Raw genomic sequence first — 21,217 nt, forward strand, 5'->3', positions numbered from 1 at the left:
GCACACGTGCGCGGATCTACAAACAGAAAATCAGATTTCACCCATTCATGTCAATGGAAAAAATGTAAAAAGCTGCCAACGCAAAAACGGCTTGCCCGATTTGAACGAAACTTGGTATGCAGATCCCTCACTACCTGGGGTGATATGTTCTGGGGGTCTCGCTGCCCACCTGCACACGTGGGCGGAGCTACAACCTGAAAATCAGATTTCACCCATTCATGTCAATGGCAAAAATGTAAAAAGCTGCCAACGAAAAAACGGCTTGCCCGATTTGAACGAAACTTGGTATGCTGATCCCTCACTACCTGGGGTGATATGTTCTGGGGGTCTCGCGGCCCACCTGCACACGTGCGCGGATCTACAAACAGAAAATCAGATTTCACCCATTCATGTCAATGGAAAAAATGTAAAAAGCTGCCAACGCAAAAACGGCTTGCCCGATTTGAACGAAACTTGGTATGCAGATCCCTCACTACCTGGGGTGATATGTTCTGGGGGTCTTGCTGCCCACCTGCACACGTGGGCGGAGTTACAAACTGAAAATCAGATTTCACCCATTCATGTCAATGGCAAAAATGTAAAAAGCTGCCAACGCAAAAACGTCTTGCCCGATTTGAACGAAACTTGGTATGCAGATCCCTCACTACCTGGGGTGATATGTTCTGGGGGTCTCGCTGCCCTCCTGCACACGTGGGCAGAGCTACAAACAGAAAATCAGATTTCACCCATTCATGTCAATGGCAAAAATGTAAAAAGCTGCCAACGCAAAAACGACTTGCCCGATTTGAACGAAACTTGGTATGCTGATCCCTCACTACCTGGGGTGATATGTTCTAGGGGTCTCGCGGCCCACCTGCACACGTGGGCGGAGCTACAAACAGAAAATCAGATTTCACCCATTCATGTCAATGGATAAAATGTAAAAAGCTGCCAACGCAAAAACGGCTTGCCCGATTTGAACGAAACTTGGTATGCAGATCCCTCACTACCTGGGGTGATATGTTCTGGGGGTCTCGCGGCCCACCTGCACACATGGGCGGAGCTACAACCTGAAAATCAGATTTCACCCATTCATGTCAATGGCAAAAATGTAAAAAGCTGCCAACGAAAAAACGGCTTGCCCGATTTGAACGAAACTTGGTATGCTGATCCCTCACTACCTGGGGTGATATGTTCTGGGGGTCTCGCGGCCCACCTGCACACGTGCGCGGATCTACAAACAGAAAATCAGATTTCAGCCATTAATGTCAATGGAAAAAAATGTAAAAAGCTGCCAACGCAAAAACGGCTTGCCCTATTTGAACGAAACTTGGTATGCAGATCCCTCACTACCTGGGGTGATATGTTCTGGGGGTCTTGCTGCCCACCTGCACACGTGGGCGGAGTTACAAACTGAAAATCAGATTTCACCCATTCATGTCAATGGCAAAAATGTAAAAAGCTGCCAACGCAAAAACGTCTTGCCCGATTTGAACGAAACTTGGTATGCAGATCCCTCACTACCTGGGGTGATATGTTCTGGGGGTCTCGCTGCCCTCCTGCACACGTGGGCAGAGCTACAAACAGAAAATCAGATTTCACCCATTCATGTCAATGGCAAAAATGTAAAAAGCTGCCAACGCAAAAACGACTTGCCCGATTTGAACGAAACTTGGTATGCTGATCCCTCACTACCTGGGGTGATATGTTCTAGGGGTCTCGCGGCCCACCTGCACATGTGGGCGGAGCTACAAACAGAAAATCAGATTTCACCCATTCATGTCAATGGATAAAATGTAAAAAGCTGCCAACGCAAAAACGGCTTGCCCGATTTGAACGAAACTTGGTATGCAGATCCCTCACTACCTGGGGTGATATGTTCTGGGGGTCTCGCGGCCCACCTGCACACATGGGCGGAGCTACAACCTGAAAATCAGATTTCACCCATTCATGTCAATGGCAAAAATGTAAAAAGCTGCCAACGAAAAAACGGCTTGCCCGATTTGAACGAAACTTGGTATGCTGATCCCTCACTACCTGGGGTGATATGTTCTGGGGGTCTCGCGGCCCACCTGCACACGTGGGCAGATCTACAAACAGAAAATCAGATTTCAGCCATTAATGTCAATGGAAAAAAATGTAAAAAGCTGCCAACGCAAAAACGGCTTGCCCGATTTGAACGAAACTTGGTATGCAGATCCCTCACTACCTGGGGTGATATGTTCTGGGGGTCTTGCTGCCCACCTGCACACGTGGGCGGAGTTACAAACTGAAAATCAGATTTCACCCATTCATGTCAATCGCAAAAATGTAAAAAGCTGCCAACGCAAAAACGTCTTGCCCGATTTGAACGAAACTTGGTATGCAGATCCCTCACTACCTGGGGTGATATGTTCTGGGGGTCTTGCTGCCCACCTGCACACGTGGGCGGAGTTACAAACTGAAAATCAGATTTCACCCATTCATGTCAATGGCAAAAATGTAAAAAGCTGCCAACGCAAAAACGGCTTGACCGATTTGAACGAAACTTGGTATGCAGATCCCTCACTACCTGGGGTGATATGTTCTGGGGGTCTCACGGCCCACCTGCACATGTGGGCGGAGCTACAACCTGAAAATCAGATTTCACCCATTCATGTCAATGGAAAAATTGTAAAAAGCTGCCAACGCAAAAACGGCTTGCCCGATTTGAACGAAACTTGCAACACATCTTCCTTTTCAGTTTAAGAGCTTGCAAATTCCAGTGAGACTTGCATTCTCTATCACAATCAACAAATCACAGGGACAGACTATTACATACTGTGGAGTGGATTTAAGATCCCCCTGTTTTTCCCATGGTCAACTCTATGTTGCTTGCTCAAGGGTGGGTTCATCCAAGAATTTATATGTTCTTGCTCCTGGAGTTGAAACTAAAAATGTTGTTTATAATCAAGTTTTGTGTTAGTTGTATTGTATTCATTTTGTCAAATATTTCACATTATAATTTGAATATTGTACTTTTTATAAAGCTGTAAAAAAATAATTTCCTTCACCACTATAAAGTATCTTTATTTGAATCCATTTACAGTGTTATTGCTATAATTAAATACCCGTGCAACGCCAGGGCATCAGCAGGTTGAAAATAAAATCATTTTTCCTACCTTTGATAATTTCATCAGTCTCTGGTTGCACTTTATTCTTCTGACTGTGCATCCAATATTTCTTCCCTTCTTTCAGCCTCCTGTATGCTTCCTCTCCTCCAGACCTCATTCCCTCCCCCAACTTTTTCTTTCTTTCATCCTGCCCCCTTCTTTCTTTCTCTCTCCATGCCACCTTTCTTTCTGTATGTCTGTCTTTCTCTCTATCTTCGTGCCCCATTTCTTTCTTTGTTTCACCCTGCCCCCTTCTTTCTTTCTCTCTCCATGCCCTCTTTCTTTCTCTCTGTCTATCTTTCTCTCTCTCCGTGCCCCATTTTTTCTTTTTCTTTGTTTCACCCTGCCCCCTTTCTTTCTTTCTCCCTCCCTTCCCTCCCCTATGCCACCGCCATTGGGAAAATGCTGCCACCGCTGCTGGGGAATAGGCTGCTACTACCGCCATCGGGAACAGGCCAGCTCCGAGTTTGCCCTGTTTCTCTTCCCCGCGGGGCCGACCAACTCTTTGCTGCCCAACGCCAATTCTGACATCAGAGAGGATGTTCCGGGCCAGCCAGGCAGCGATTGGCTGGCCCAGAATGTCCTCTTCGACGTCAGAATTGACGTCGGGCGGCGAGAGTTGGTCAGCCCTGCAGGGAAGAAAAGAAGGGAGAACTTGGCCAGCTTGTTCCCGATGACAGCAGTGGAAGCCTTTCCCTGGCGGCAGCCTATTCCCCGGTGGGTGGCCAGCTGTGCACCCCCTTGGGGCGTGCACCCGGGGTGGAACGTCCCCCCCTTAGTATGCCACTACGTGGATCCGAATATAAACCGAGAAATCTCGGTTTATATTTGAGTATATACGGTAGTTAAAGCTCTGGCATGCATTGCCAGAGGATATGGCAAGATTAGTTATCAAAGCTGGTTTAAAAAAAGGTTTTGGACATGTTCTTAGAGGAAAAGTCCAGAGTCTGCGATTGAGGCAGACATGGAAGAAGCCACTGCTTGTCCTGGATCGGTAGCAAGGAATGTGGCTTCTTTTTGGGTTTTGGCCACCATGAGGATGAGCTACTGACCCAGTATATCAATAAGCAAGATTTCCTGATTGCCAATTGATTGAATAATAATAATTAGGGAGGTCAATTTAGAAGGGGGTATTCACATTTGAAATGAACACAAACTGATACTTCAACCCTTCTCCTGTATGTTTCTGTTTTACAAAGCCAGGATGCGCTCGCCAAAAACCAAATGCAAATATATACGCTAAAAGTTACAAAAACTGTTCTATAAACTAACCACCTCTTTTACTAAATTGTGTACAGCCGATTTAGCACACCTTAGTAAAAGGATCCCGAAGATACAAAGTGGATGTTTAGGCTTCACATATCCAGGGCCTAAATATCCCTTTCTTCTGTATTTTAGATCCAGTTCTGAAATATTGGTGCAACTATAAGAAAGTCTCTGATAACATCCCACATTCTTGGATAATAAAGTGCTTTGAAATATGCAAAATACGAATAGATCAAGTTCACCATGCAAATGTGGCAAACCAGAAAGATAAGATAGTTTATGAGTCCACACAGCAAGACCTAGCCAGGGATAGTTCAGAGAGACTCCCTGTCACCACTCTTGTTTTGTAGTAATCTTATTAATTCCTTGGGCTATGAGTTTAATTTTAATCCTAAAGATGGTAATAATCCAGAGGTAACATCACAAGATGACTTGAAATTCTATTGTCCCAGGGACCACCAATGAGTAAAATAACTCTGTATAATGGAAAGCTTCTTACACCATATTAGAATGACTTCTGACCTGGATAAATTTCCTAAGGCACCTTCCACATAGAGGAAAAGTGAGCAAATATGGAAACATCTTTCTGACTGATAAATGTGGCATAGAGGAAGTTCAAGTTTATTAGGTCTTTATATACCGCTTATCGGTTTTACGATCAGGTACTCAAGTTCAACAGGAAGATGCATTTAAATACCTAGGAGTAGACAAAGGAGCCACAATCCAGGACAAATTACTGAGAGAAAAGATCAACAACGAACATTACAGGAGATTAAAATCAATATTGAAAAATGCATTAACATCACAGAATAAGATTCAAAGCCTCATTAATGAGTTGTCAGTTCTGTACTCTCATACGCTTTTGGAATTTTAGACTGGCCTCTTAAAGATCTTGAAAAAGTGAATGTGATAAGAAGAAAGCTTCTCCGCATCCCGAAGGTAATTTATAAGAGTCAGTATAAGCTAAGACTGTACAGTCCCCGAGCTGAAGAAGGAATGAGCCTCATAGAGAAAGATGATACCTACAGAGCTACTATCTTAGGCCTCCAGGCCCATGTAACAGCATAATTATCCCCATCAACAATATGCAAAAGGTGTTGAAATGTGAAAGTAAACATTCAGACGAGTAGAAGGAATGCGTGAGAATCTGCAAAATTAGAGCTCTCATTTATGTAATTATTGCATTTGATATACCACTAAGGGCTCGCACATAGGCATCTAAGCAGTGTATATATTAAAATCAGAAAGGGGCAGGAAGGGGGTGGATGAGAGGGAAGGGGTAGTTGGAAAGTCAACTGATCAGAGAGGGGAAACGATTCCTTAAAGAGGTGGATTTTGAGTTGTTTCTTAAAGACTGTAACAATCAGCTGGTTTCTGATATGGAGGGGAAAGTTGTTCCAGAATTTGAGACCTAGACATTTGAAAGCAGAGTCTTATGAGATAATGAGGTGAAAGCTAGATAGAGCAGGAAGGATAAGGAGGTAATTGTTGGCAGAAGGAATAGAGAGTGACATGGTAACCATTATGGTAAGGGAAGCGGGCAGAAGCCCAGGAATACCACGGTAGTGGTGATCCATCCTGCGGTGGCACCATGGCAATGGGAACTGATACTTTGGTATCCTCGCGATGATGGGGAAATCATGCCAGCTGACCCTGAGCCTCCGTTGGCCCTCCGGAGACCTACCTTATGGTCCTGGTGGTCTAGTGGCCTCTTCAGGGACAGGAAAGAACCTACTCTTTCCTGCCCCTTGTTGCTGCTGTAGCTGCCGGTAATGTTTTTTTCAAAATGGCTGCCAAGACTTCATGGGGCAGCCTTGTGAGGTTTGTGGAAATGTCGCAATGCTGCTGCATGAAATCTCAGTAGCCATTTTGAATAAAACGCTGGTGCGCTGTTGGCTGTGCTGGTTAATTGCCCTCTTTGCCATCTATTCCTATTCTGGGGTAGCCAACAGCATGCCAGAACAAGGCTGTCCTGCAGTGGTGTCCCAAGGGAGGTGGGGGAATGGTCTACCTCAGGTACAGACCACAGGGTGGTGCTCCAGGATTCTCAAAGAACATAAGAACTGCCATCACCGGATCAGACCTTAGGTCCATCAAGTCCGGCGATCCGCACATGCGGAGGCCCAGCCAGGTGTAGCCTGGTGTAATTTTAGTCACCCGTATCCCTCTATGCCTCTCCTAAGGAGATGTGCATCTAGTTTGCTTTTAAATCCTAGAATGGTGGATTCCACAACAACCTCCTCTGGGAGGGCATTCCAGGTGTCCACCACCCGCTGCGTGAAGCTGAACTTCCTGATATTTGTCTTGGACTTGTCCCCCCTCAGCTTCAGTCCATGTCCTCTTGTCCGTGTCACATTGGACATTGTAAATAACTTTTTTTCCTGCTCTATTTTGTTGATTCCTTTCAGTATTTTGAAAGTCTCAATCAGATCCTCTCGCAGTCTCCTCTTCCCAAGGGAGAACAATCTCAAGTCTCTCTAACCCCTTACGACAATGGCAGTCTTCACCACTCGCTGCTCCTGCTAGCGTTGGGCCTTCCCCTTTACTGGGTCCTGTGTTTGCAGAAATAGGAAGTAGGTGGGACCAGCAGAGGGGAAGGCCTGATGCTGACAGGAGCAGTGAGTTCTAAAGGTTGCATCTGCTGATGAAGAGAGAGAGAGACAAAGAGGCACAAATCTGTTGGGGGGGGGGGGGGAGGAATAGAGAAATGCTGCACCCGATTGGTGGGGGGAGGGATAGGTAAGGAAAAAGCCATCCAAGTGGGGGGGAGAGGAGAAGAAGGAAGACCAGGGAAAAGAATGGAGAGAGAGATTCCAGCCCATTGAGAAGGGAGGAAGGAAGGGAAAGTAAGAGAGAGATGCCAGGGCATGGAGGAGGGAACTAAGGACACAGAGATGCCAGACAATGGGGTGGGGTGGGAAGGAAGGAAGGAAGAAAAAGATAAGAGAAAGCTGTCAGAGCATGGGGAGGGGGTGGAGACAGAGAGTAAAATGGATAGAGGGTGTAGCTGAAATGAATAATGTACTATATAAAGGTAAGAAAGGGCACAGGATAGAAAAGTATATGGAAGGGGCATAGAAAGAGGGAAGATGCCATATGGAAGGGGGAGAGAACAGACACCAGATGGAAGGGAGAGACAGGGTGGACAGTGGATGGAAGGGGCAGAAAGAGAGAGCAGATAGTGGATGGAAGGGGCAGAGAGAGAGAGAGAGGGTAGATGCTGCATGGAAGGGAGAAAAAGGATGCATGTTGGATGGAAAGAAGAGAAAATGAGGAAAACAGAAAGCACAGATGACAAAAAGGTTGGAAAAAAAGTTTTTTTTGTTGTTGCTTTAGAATAAAGTATTATTGTAGCTGTATGGATAAATGTTTATAAATAAAAATGAAAATTAGGTCATCTTTTTATTGGACTAATTTCAATACATTTTTTACTAACTTTCAGAGACCTTAGGTTAGGACAGGATACTGTAACAGCAGTATACTGTACTGACCTGAAGAAGCATGTTTTGGCCTCTGAAAGCTAATTGAAAAATGTATTAGTGCAATAAAATGGTATTTTCATAGTTTCCATTTTTTGTTGCATGGAAATGGACATTGTCTGTTGATGTGGTTTGGTTTGGTTCACACTGAGAAAAGCACTAAACCATGTGCTATTGGTTTGCTTTTTACACTGGGGAAAAAGCAGTAAGTTATTTGTATGTTTTGCACATGGATAAAATTAGGACTACAATATCGCTGGTATTGAGCTGATGTTTGGTTTTCTGTGTGCAATGCAGAACCCAGCATGTTGTACTTTCATTGATGTTAGAAAAAACCCACTATAGGCTTAAAATGTTTATTTACAGTGCCTTAGATCAATAAAATTGCATGAAATCATCTTTCTGCCTTGAGAGGGGAGATGCGGGGAAGAAAATTTAGAGTGAGGGGATGGGGATGAATCTTTGCACCCGTGTCAACTCTCTAGGGAATGAGAAGCTTGTTGAGGTAGGAGGGTGTGGTAGGGAGATGTGAGAGCGCTCTTCCACCAACAACACTTCTCTGTATTGATTCAATCAATCATTTTGTCAAGGTTGGATTACTGCAATTCAAAGTTCAAAGGTCAGTCTGCAACGGCAATATAAAAGCAAGCAAGATGTTAGAAATTATTCAATCACAAAGGAAGAAAGAATAAAGCCATAGATTATTGTAATTCCATGGAGTGACCACAGGAGTAGAGTGTGAGTTTTCCTCGTTAATACTAGGTATTCTTATCGATTCTTCACTTACATTTAAAGACCACTAAACTCGCTTATTAAAAAGTGTTTTTTCAATCTCCGTGCTCTGAGAAGAGTGAGAGCGCTCTTCCACCAACAACACTTCTCTGTATTGATTCAATCAATCATTTTGTCAAGGTTGGATTACTGCAATTCAATGTATTTGGATCTTTCAAAGGTCAGTCTGCAGCGACTTCAATTAATTCAGAACCCTGCAGCTAAACTTATTTTTGGTAAGAGTAAATTCGATCACATCACTCCTCTACTCCAGGAATTACATTGGCTTCCAGTGTATCTCAGAATTCAATTGAAGTGCATTTAAGATCCTATTTGGCATTTTCGCAGCTTTGATTCCTTTAGACTGGAATGTTCCTAGATCTCATCTTGCCCAGAAGTTCTCCAAAATTAAAACTTACATTTCCCTCTCTCAGTAGTAAAAACAGTACCTTTAAGAGATTTCGTCATTCTTTTGCTTTTAAATTAACCGAATTCTGGAATGCTTTACCACTTACATTAAGAAGTTTAGGTTCTTTTGCTTTATTCCAGAAAGTTCTGAAAACTTTTTTGTTTGCTAAACATTTTGGAAATTAACTATTTCAGTCGACTTTTCCTTGTCAGGTTTCTATATTATGTATTACATTATTGTTAATCGAGTCGAGTGCCTCTTGGTTGATGACTCGGTCTATAAAAATAAGTTTTAGTTTAGTTTAGATGTGATATGTAAACTAAGAAAAGAATTGTGCGTTTCAGTCAGAAAATGAACAAAAACAAGTGACAAATGCTTATATACAGTGGGAAATATACTCCAGGAACCATTCGTTGATCAAAGCTATTCACATGAAGAGTTAACGAGAGATGGTTCATAACTAGAAACTCTTATACAAAAGACATCTGTAGATTACGTAATAAAGAGATGGAAAGATTACTCATCTTGTGGCAGAAAATGTCTACACAGAAAGGCACAACAAGGAGGCACCTTTCACGATTTAAGATTTGTAAACATTACCAGAAAAGCAGTGGGATCACAACCCGAAGATAATTATGGAGAATGAAAAAGTGCTAGAAAGAACAGAGAATTTACTCAGAAATAGTACAGGATCCAAAGAGGTGGATGACCTTTTACACAGAAATAGAGTTAAAAAGATTACTCTCCAAAAACACTCACATCTCAATGCTTATCAGATATTTGCCCAATATTCCTTCTCAAAAATCCATCTAAAACATAGTTTTTTGCTAGGCTGGTTGAATGATTCACTAGAAAAAGGAACCTTCTCTCTCTCTACAAACATAAGGAAGTTCTTCAGAGAGTGGTAGCAATCTGGACCGCTCTTCCAGAGGTTGTTATAGGGATTCAAGAGAAGGTTAGCCAAGTTCCTGCTGAACCAGGACGTAAAACAGGTAAGGCTAGACTCAAATAGGGCACTGGTCTTTGACCTAAAGGCCGCCGCGTGAGTGGACTGCTGAGCACGATGGACCACTGGTCTGACCCAGCAGCGACAATTCTTAAGTTCTTATACAATTAGGAAAAAATTCCAAAGGGTCAAAAAGGAGATATGAGTGATGTTATGAATTTTAGAAGAACGGCAAAGGCAGGAAGACCCAAATTTCCACAGGAAAAAGAAGAGCAAATCCAAACAAATAAGACTGTGGAAAATCAATGTTCTTGGCCCTTGAGTTATAGTTTATTCAAACTATTCTTGACAATAAAAAAACTCTATCCACATATATCATAAGAGGACCCAACATGGGCCGTGTTTCAGCTACACACGCCTTCTTCAATGATCCTAGGGTATGAATGGCAGAAAATATGTGTTAATCTAAGTGTATGAATAAATAAATAAATGGTGTCCAATAAATTGTGAATTGAAAGCAACAACGTGATACAGAAAAAGAAGAGTAGACCGTGTTTTCGTGTGATTGGTGAGGAGGCATAACCACATACGGGTTAGAGTGCGGATGGAAAAACGAATAATGCCCATGCAGAACCAATGGTGTCCATGTAAGAGAGTTCTTGGTATGTTTCCAGCATTTTCTCCATCTCCCTCTTTTCTCTTACCACTTCCACCCCCTTTTGTATGACTTTCCTTTGACGTCCACATTCACAATTTACATAATCACATACCATAACACCATTGGTTCTACCACAGCCTGTTTAGGCCGGTAAAACAGTACAATAGAACTAACGAATGCAGGGTCTTTTTCTCTTCTGAGAGGGGGGAGGACAAAAATGGTGCCAGAATTCAAAAAGCAGCGGGATATACACAGAGGATCCCAAAGTAGCAAGAGAATGGAATAAATGACTTTCACGCTTTAAAAAACAGGTGTAGATGAGGGTAACCTGCTTGTAGTACCAATTACAACCCTGACCACCTTTCTGGGCAAACTGGAGAGACCATACTGGTCTTTATCTGCCATCATTTATGTATTTATCTGGAACTCCCTCCTGTCACATATCAAAGCGGAACAAAATATAGATAAACGTAAGGGTAGTTTAAAATGCTTCCTTTTTAAAGATGCCCACGAGTGAAATAATCATTCTGTTATTTTAACATCTCTTTTACCTTCCCCTCTCCTCCTTCCTCCTTGTTTTCACCTTTTTCTTCAAAAATTGTAGTTCTCCCTTCTCTCCTCCTCTTTGCTGTCCTACCACACGTTGCATTAAATGTTCTTTGCTGGGCTTGTCTGTTATTTGGTGTCAAGTCCCCTTTTTTTATCATGTATTATTTTAATGTCCAACACTCTGAATTTTAGGATTAATGTTTAATCAAATTTTAATAAACTATTAATTTGTTTTATAATCTCGTTCTCCTCAGCGAGCTGAGAACGGGTTACAGGTTAGCATACATAATGCTATGGTATCATGCAAAATGCTCAGAAAGAGATAGTGTGGATTATACATTTTTAAAAATAAAAAATAAATAAACCTGTAAGTTATACTTGTCAACAAGGAAACACCATATGGACCAAGTATATAAGATGTGCGGTGAAGGGATTTTCTTAATCTTTCAGCGGGGCATGGGGAGGTACAATCATTTGCTGAAAGTGACACAAGATAAATTACGGTGGATGTCTGGAAAGTGGTCCAAACGCTCTTCTTCCTAATTAGATCCAAGTAAGAAAGAACGAAACGAAGAATGGCTCCAGTAATCTCTCTTTGATGCACTCATAAATGAAACAATTCTTCAAGACAAACCAAATGGACCCATCCCCATAGAGCTTATCACAGGAAGCAGTAACAGTGAAAAAGGAGTTAGAATCGGAATCAGTCTGTCCACCGAGCCGCACTGGTAGCCCCAAGGCTTTCTTTATGCAGCTCCCAGATAACATTTCTCTGCCTCTCTCTGCCAACTCACAATGAGATTCACCAGAACACTCAAAGTTGGCACCTATGGAGGGCATCACAGATGGGCTGCTTAGGAGAGAACTTTAGCATCCTCCACTGCTTTGAAGCAAAGTGGCGCGTCGTCCCTCCTCCCACTGAAACAATCGGACCGAGTCTGATGCCAATCTCTGCTCCCTGCACTTGACTAAACCTCTCCGTTGCTTGAGATTCAGAGGTCCATCAGGTCCAAGCGTAGAGTCCATTACAAACCACACACAACCCAGCCACTTTTCCAGCTGTCCATTGGCTCTTGAATAAGACCTGAACGCAGCACAAATTCCTGGCAGATAATCAGGATTCTGCCACTTTTGTGAGATGATGTTTGGAAAATAGCTTTAGTTAAATAAATCTCCAGGATTTAAAGGAAAGACACTGAGGGCTCCTTTTATGAAGGTACGCTAAGCATTTTAACGCCCGCTAGCCGAAAATCTACCGCCTGCTCAAACGGAGGCGGTAGCGGCTAGGGCGTGGAGCAATTTAGCGCACGCTATTCCACGTGTAAAGGCCCTAGCACGGCTTTGTAAAAGGAGCCGTGAGTGTCACTACACCATCTAACAAACCGTTACACTTGAGCATCTCGTGTCATCCTCTGACAGATGCAAATGGTTTGTCCTTATTTGACAAGTCTAACGAAGAGTCTTAAAATAAGACATAGCAGCAAACTACAGATCCCATATTTCATGCATGTCCTTGTTTGTAAGGTAAAATGTGAACCATGATGTTTCTATTTTTACTGAAAGGGTGGTAGATGGATGGAATAGTCTCCCGGTAGAGGTGATGGAGACAAACACTGCGTCTGAGTTCAAGGAAGGGTGGGACAGGCACGTGGATCTCTTAGGGAGAGGAAGAGATAGTGGATGTTGCGGATGGGCAGACTGGATGGGCCATTTGGCTTTTATCTGCCATCATGTTTCTATATAGAAAATGACAACTGCAAATATATGCAAGCTGAATATCTAAAAAGATATTCAAAAACAGTCCAATCCAGAGATTAATCAACAGATAAAGTCTCCCAGTGTCACCTGGAATACTCTATGACAATACACAGCTGCCATAGGAAAATTCATCCCTGGTCTAGAAAAACTCCATATCTTATGTCAGTTCTTCAAAACATAAAAATTATCATGTAAATTCATATATATTTTCTTACAGGGATAGGAAACTAGCACTTATCTTGTGAAAACATTCTCTTCTCTGGTATTGATAATAATCTTGGCAGTAAATTCCCAGTGCTGCTGCTCCTGTAAGGATAACTAGATTTCCTGACAAAGCCATGTTTCGCATTATCGCTGCATCAGGGGAAACTATTGAAAAAAATGAGCTACTGCTTCAAAGATTTTCTATAACCATATAGCTCTGTGACCTCACAATGCAGGTGGAAAGAGCCTTAGCCTATAGGAAGAGGAGATGCAAATGTGAAGAGCCTTAGCCAATAGGGAGAGAAGGAGATAGTGGATGCTGCGGATGGACCATGTGGCCTTTATCTGCCATCATGTTTCTATGTTTCTATAACCCTAAAGCTCTATGACCTCACAATGCAGGTGTAAAGAGCCTTAGCCTATAAGAAGAGGAGATGCAAATATGAAGAGCCTTAGCCAATAGGGAGAGGAGGAGATAGTGGATGCTGCGGATGGACCATTTGGCCTTTATCTGCCATCATGTTTCTATGTTTCTATAACCCTAAAGCTCTATGACCTCACAATTCGGATGCAAAGAGCCTTAGCCTATAGGAAGAAGAGATGCAAATGTGAAGAGCCTTAGCCAATAGGGAGAGAAGGAGATAGTGGATGCTGCGGATGGACCATGTGGCCTTTATCTGCCATCATGTTTCTATGTTTCTATAACCCTAAAGCTCTATGACCTCACAATGCAGGTGTAAAGAGCCTTAGCCTATAAGAAGAGGAGATGCAAATATGAAGAGCCTTAGCCAATAGGGAGAGGAGGAGATAGTGGATGCTGCGGATGGACCATTTGGCCTTTATCTGCCATCATGTTTCTATGTTTCTATAACCCTAAAGCTCTATGACCTCACAATTCGGATGCAAAGAGCCTTAGCCTATAGGAAGAAGAGATGCAAATGTGAAGAGCCTTAGCCAATAGGGAGAGAAGGAGATAGTGGATGCTGCGGATGGACCATGTGGCCTTTATCTGCCATCATGTTTCTATGTTTCTAGAACCCTAAAGCTCTATGACCTCACAATGCAGGTGGAAAGAGCCTTAGCCTATAGGAAGAGGAGATGCAAATGTTAAGAGCCTTAGCTAATAGGGAGAGGAGGAGATAGTGGATGCTGCGGATGGGCCATTTGGCCTTTATCTGCCATCATGTTTCTATGTTTCTATAACCCTAAAGCTCTATGACCTCACAATTCGGATGCAAAGAGCCTTAGCCTATAGGAAGAGGAGATGCAAATGTTAAGAGCCTTAGCCAATAGGGAGAGGAGGAGATAGTGGATGCTCTGGATGGGCCATTTGGCCTTTATCTGCCATCAGGTTTCTATGTTTCTATAACCATAAAGCTGTCTATGACCTCACAATGCAGGTGGAAAGAGCCTTAGCCTATAGGAAGAGGAGATGCAAATGTTAAGAGCCTTAGCCAATAGGGAGAGAAGGAGATAGTGGATGCTGCGGATGGACCATGTGGCCTTTATCTGCCATCATGTTTCTATGTTTCTATGTTTCTATAACCCTAAAGCTCTATGACCTCACAATGCAGGTGTAAAGAGCCTTAGCCTATAAGAAGAGGAGATGCAAATATGAAGAGCCTTAGCCAATAGGGAGAGGAGGAGATAGTGGATGCTGCGGATGGACCATTTGGCCTTTATCTGCCATCATGTTTCTATGTTTCTATAACCCTAAAGCTCTATGACCTCACAATTCGGATGCAAAGAGCCTTAGCCTATAGGAAGAAGAGATGCAAATGTGAAGAGCCTTAGCCAATAGGGAGAGAAGGAGATAGTGGATGCTGCGGATGGACCATGTGGCCTTTATCTGCCATCATGTTTCTATGTTTCTATAACCCTAAAGCTCTATGACCTCACAATGCAGGTGTAAAGAGCCTTAGCCTATAAGAAGAGGAGATGCAAATATGAAGAGCCTTAGCCAATAGGGAGAGGAGGAGATAGTGGATGCTGCGGATGGACCATTTGGCCTTTATCTGCCATCATGTTTCTATGTTTCTATAACCCTAAAGCTCTATGACCTCACAATTCGGATGCAAAGAGCCTTAGCCTATAGGAAGAAGAGATGCAAATGTGAAGAGCCTTAGCCAATAGGGAGAGAAGGAGATAGTGGATGCTGCGGATGGACCATGTGGCCTTTATCTGCCATCATGTTTCTATGTTTCTAGAACCCTAAAGCTCTATGACCTCACAATGCAGGTGGAAAGAGCCTTAGCCTATAGGAAGAGGAGATGCAAATGTTAAGAGCCTTAGCTAATAGGGAGAGGAGGAGATAGTGGATGCTGCGGATGGGCCATTTGGCCTTTATCTGCCATCATGTTTCTATGTTTCTATAACCCTAAAGCTCTATGACCTCACAATTCGGATGCAAAGAGCCTTAGCCTATAGGAAGAGGAGATGCAAATGTTAAGAGCCTTAGCCAATAGGGAGAGGAGGAGATAGTGGATGCTCTGGATGGGCCATTTGGCCTTTATCTGCCATCAGGTTTCTATGTTTCTATAACCATAAAGCTGTCTATGACCTCACAATGCAGGTGGAAAGAGCCTTAGCCTATAGGAAGAGGAGATGCAAATGTTAAGAGCCTTAGCTAATAGGGAGAGGAGGAGATAGTGGATGCTGCGGATGGACCATGTGGCCTTTATCTGCCATCATGTTTCTATGTTTCTATAACCCTAAAGCTCTATGACCTCACAATGCAGGTGTAAAGAGCCTTAGCCTATAAGAAGAGGAGATGCAAATGTGAAGAGCCTTAGCCAATAGGGAGAGGAGGAGATAGTGGATGCTGCGGATGGGCCATTTGGCCTTTATCTGCCATCAGGTTTCTATTTTTTTGTTGTTGTTTCTAAGGAAGGGATGGACTTCATTCCTATGCTGTGAAACCAAAACCATGTCTCCCTCTGATATAAGCAGGCCTAGGCTCATGGATGGGGGACACAAGACTCGTGAACTGGGAAAGTTCAATGTGTTATGCTCCAGAAAAATGACCAGGTGGGCACAGGACAGACACATCTGATTCAGTGATATCAGTTAGAATGTGCTGATGTTTTCCTGATGGGAGAAGGCACACGCAGAGGACATAGGCTAGCTCTTCTTCTTAGGCATGGAGTCCTCTGGTTTTTCTTAAAATTTCCTTGTAAAGCTGTTTCAGTTGAATAGGGTCTTTTTAAAGCCAACTCAACTCACTGCATTTATTTAAACAGTAAACGGTTAATGGTCACCTCGCTAGTTGTCTCTGGAATATGACATCTGTTGGAAGTGAGGATAGTAGGAGTAGCCCAAGGCAATCTGCTGCCCGAGGCGTATGATGAGAGGGCACCCCCCCAAAAATGATGAGAAGACGCCCCTCGATTCTACATTTAATTGTTCCAATGGTTGGCGATTCACACATGCTGCCCATCTGAGGCTGACCCAATATCTTCTCTCTACTGGGCCCACCCCAGTGGAAACAGGAAGTTATATCAAAGAGGGCGGGCCACAGTAGAGAGAAGACATCAGGCTGGCATCAGATGGGCAGCGTGTTTGAATCGCCAACCTTTAGAACAATTTAAGGTAGACTCAGAGGGGGGAGGGGTTGAGGAAGGAAGAGGGGATCTCCCGGCTAAGGGGGAGGGAATGTAAGGAGAGATGCCATGGAAGGATTGCGGTAGAAGGCTGGTGGGCAATAGAATGTCACTCCCAGAAGAGGGCCGTTTGAGGCCTCCACCTCAGTTGGCCTCATTATAGGGCCGCCCCTGGAGGATAGAGTATGTTGTGGATTTCTAGCAATATTGGCTTCATTATTTTCTTCTGTTTGTTATTTCTTTTGCTTTGGATATTAAGACCATGTTCCTATTCTATACAAGTGTATTTTACTTGGTAATGTAATGCAAAATATTATTTGTAAAAGGAATATGTGATTCCACAGCCTGAGAATGTTATAATGCCCCTGTATCGCTCCAAGGTGCGACCTCACCTGGAATATTGCATTCAATTCTGGTCTCCTCATTTCAAGAAAGATATAGTGGTGCTAGAAAAGGTTCAAAGAGTGACCAAGATGATAAAGGGAATGGAACTCCTTCCGTATGAGAAAAGACTAGATGTTAAGGCTCTTTAGCTTGGAAAAGAGACGGCTGAGGGGAGATAGGATTGAAGTCTACAAAATTCTGAGTGGAGTAGAACAGGTACAAATGGATCGATTTTTCACTCCGTCAAAACTTGCAAAGACTAGGGGACACTCAATGAAGTTACATGGAAATACTTTTAAAGCCAATAGGAGGAAACTCTAGAACGCATTGCCAGAGATTGTAGTAAGCGCAGATAGCGTAGCTGGTTGTAAGAAAGGTTCGGACAAATTCCTGGAGGAAAAGTCCATAGTCTGTTATTGAGAAAGACATGGGGGAAGCCTCTACTTGCCCTGGCTCAGTAGCATGGAATGTTGCTACTCTCTGGGATTCCGGAATCCTGCTATTCTTTGAGATTCTGTATGGAATGTTGCTACTCTTTGGGATTCTAGAATCTTGTTACTCTCTGGGATTCCGGAATCTTCATATACTTTGAGATTCTGTATGGAATGTTGCTATTCTTTGGGATTCTGTATGGAATGTTGCTATTCTTTGGGATTCTAGAATCTTTATACTCTCTGGGATTCCGGAATCCTGCTATTCTTTGAGATTCTGTATGGAATGTTGCTATTCTTTGGGATTCTAGAATCTTTATACTCTCTGGGATTCCGGAATCCTGCTATTCTTTGAGATTCTGTATGGAATGTTGCTACTCCTTGGGTTTTGGCCAGGTACTAGTGACCTGGATTGGCCACCATGAGAACGGGCTACTAGGCTTGATGGACCCAGTAAGGCTATTCTTATGTTCTTATGACTTCAATAGTCACCTCAGCCTTGGGGGGAGTTTCATTTTGGCATTTTGTGTATCCGTACCCTCTGATTGTTGGGTGACGGGAACAAAGCGCACCAGACAATCACGTGCAGACAAAGGAGCTCAGACAAATGCACGCAGGACGTCAGCGCACTGGATTAAAAGTTAAATTTAAAGCGCTCTGAGGGTGTGTGTGGGGTTACGTAGAAGTGTTGCCACTGCCGTTGGGCTAGGGGGAAACCCCCCCTTAAACCCCCTTATGTTTGCATCACTTATCCAGGATCATTTGGGGCAAAACTCTGACCTTGATCCCACTTAGCACAGTAAATCAAATTTGTTTGCCTGAGCAAAGGATTCTCATTCTCTTGGTACCCCATTTGGATTTGTGGAATTAAGGGTCGGTCCACAAGCCTAGGTTAGGTCTTTATATTGCACTAACTACAAAGATATACAGCAAATTGAGGTATTGGGGATAATTCTATATCGAAAGACAGCTGCGGTAGCAGGAACTCAGGTAATTGGCCTCTTCTAGAACACTGACTAGTGTATTTCAGACACATTCATGGCTAGAATGAACAAATATACAAGATCAATAACTGCATTCACTAATATAGGGGTGTCCAACCTCGATCCTTGCCCAGTTGGGTTTTCAGGATTTCCACAATGAATATGCATGAGATCCGCTGGGGTAGCCAGACAGCCAATTCTGGGTGGGAACAAAGTTTCCCCTCCCTTCTGCTCCTGGATCCATCTCCCCTTCTCTCCCTCCCTCTTATACATCCCCATGTCCAGCATCTTCTCTCTCCCTTCTTTGCACCCTAAGTCCAACAACTCTCTTCGCCCTTCCCCCATGCAGCAATCTCTTCCTTTCACTGCCAAGTTCACATTTCTGCCTCTCTCCCCCTCCCTTGTGTCCTGGGTCAAGTATCTCTCCCTTCCACCATAATTTCTAGCATTTCTTCCTCTCTCCCCATGCACCATATCTCCATCCCCTCCAACCTTATTCCCCATTTCTCTCTCTCTTGCCTCTCTCCTTGCAATATTTATCCCTCCCCTCTATCCCATATGTAACATTTTCCCTTTCTTGCCCCTCTCGAATCCCTTTGCAGTATCTCTCCCTTCCTCCTCATGTCCTCTCAATCGGCAATCAGCATCTTTCCTTCCTTCCCTCCCCCACCATACTCACAACTAACTCTCTCTCTCTCTTACTGTCATCAGGGGAGCACCCTGGTCTCCTGTGGTCCCTGCACCTTCCTCCCTTTTCTCTCCACCTTCAATGGGTCAGTGGCAGCGATTCCTACAGGCTGCTTGCTGCTAACCTGGAAGCCTGTCCTCTGTTGCGTCCCACCCTGGCAGAAACAGGAAGTTATGACAGAGGGGGCAGGACACGGCCGAGGAAAGGCTGCCACTGACCCAATGAAGCTGGAGAGCGAAGAGAGGGAGTTGCAGGGACCGTGGGAGCCCAGCCTGCTCCCCCAATGCCAAAGTAGAAAAGTCTTCCGCTGCTGGGTGGGTGGGCCAGAGTCCAAACTGGGTGGGCCAGGCCACCTGAAGCCCACCCGTGGCTACACCCCTGAACAGATCTATTTGTATACAATGGAGGCCATGCATAATCACTGGGGGAAATCCTGAAAATCCTAGCAGCATCTGCCAGAGGCATCTCATAAAGAAAGCATGCATTGACTTGGCCAGCACGCCTGTTTACCCTCTTACCCTAGACCCCCATCATTGCTTCAGTCCAGTAAAAAGGTATTATTACTCTTATTATTCCTAATTTCTTCAAAATTCACCATGCTGGGAGTAGAAAGGAATGAATGTGGCTGAAATGTAAAAAGAGGTTTCACAGAAGGAAAGTCGAAGAGGTCACTGGAACATTTCCCCCCGAAGCCCAGTGGACTGGGGTGGGATCACATCTGGCTAACAGCAGCAAATCCCTTTGGAACAAGCATTTGTGAGAAACCCCAAGAGCAAACTAGCAAAATGGGAGCCTATCATATCGCTCGTCTGTGCATCAATCGCATCCCCCCCCCCTGCAAACCTTAATCTTGCGGTAAACAAGCATCGAGTCCTCGGGGTCGCCGTGCCGGCATCAGCCCCCCAACGTCCGCCTCGCCCCCCCCCCCTCCCCCGTCGCTCGTTACCTCCGAGTCCCAGCTCGCCATGCAGGCTCCCCCGAAGAGCCGGATCCGGAGCGCTCACGGCCTCATCTGCACACACTGGATGGCTGCCAAGGAGATGCTGCAGCTGCAGCCAGGGGTAAAGGAAGGAGGGAGGGAGGGAGATGCCGCTGCAGCTGCAGCCAGGGGTTCAGGCACTGCACGGAGGGAGGGAGATGCCGCTGCAGCTAGGGGTGAAGGAGGGAGGGAGATGCCGCTGCAGCTGCAGCCAGGGGTAAAGGAGGGAGGGAGTGAGATGCCGCTGCAGCTAGGGGTGGAGGGAGATGCCGCTGCAGCTGCAGCCAGGGGTGAAGGAGGGAGGGAGGGAGATGCCGCTGCAGCTGTAGCCAGGAGTTCAGGCACTGCACGGAGGGAGGGAGATGCCGCTGCAGTTGCAGCCAGGGGTTCAGGCACTGCACCCCACTTACCGGGCTCGAAGTGCGAGCTGAAAGCATAGCCGGCCTTGAGGAGCGCAGAGCCCACGAGCAGAGCCATGGCCGGGCAACGCTTCACCCCCGGGGCACAGAGCCACCACCAGCATCGTCAGTCCCCCGCTCCAGGCGCGTGCCCCGGCCGCCAGCGCCGCGCGTGCCCGCCGCACCGTGACGTCACAGTCGCTCCCCGAGTGCCAACGGGGGACGTGACGTCACCGCAGAGCCAGCAGACCTGGCGGTGCCCCTGATGCCACTAAGCCACTTCACCCTCCCTGCAAAAACCAACCTCCCCCCAAAAGGTGGCTCCCCTAAAACCCAGGCATCAGGGCTCGTGCCTGCTAATCCCTGCAGAATGAGAACTGTCGTTTGATACAAGGCGGTTTCAAACATGAGATCACTGAAAAGACCACAGGCAGCCCCGTGACGTCATAGTTGCTCCCCGACTGCCAGCGGGGACGTGACATCACCGCAGAGCCAGCAGAACTGGCTGTGCCCCTGATGCCAACTGCATTCGAGTGCCACTAAGCCACTTCACCCTCCCTGCAAAAACCAACCCCCCAAAAAGGTGGCTCCCTTAAAACCCAGGC

General features: G+C 44.9%; 1 protein-coding gene across 1 annotated transcript in view; it reads right to left on the minus strand.

Annotated features, from left to right (window-relative positions):
- Nucleotides 1-20,737, minus strand: part of AATK (apoptosis associated tyrosine kinase) — a 158,022-nt gene extending 137,285 nt beyond the window's left edge. Inside the window, exon 1 of the mRNA XM_033961460.1 lies at nucleotides 20,625-20,737. Coding sequence (XP_033817351.1) covers nucleotides 20,625-20,691 — 67 coding nt within the window. The 5' untranslated portion in view covers nucleotides 20,692-20,737. The remainder of the gene's footprint in view (nucleotides 1-20,624) is intronic.
- Between the last annotated feature and the right edge of the window lie 480 nt (nucleotides 20,738-21,217).

This window comes from Geotrypetes seraphini, chromosome 10, assembly GCF_902459505.1.
Source record: "Geotrypetes seraphini chromosome 10, aGeoSer1.1, whole genome shotgun sequence".
Classification (NCBI taxonomy): Eukaryota; Metazoa; Chordata; class Amphibia; order Gymnophiona; family Dermophiidae; genus Geotrypetes; species Geotrypetes seraphini.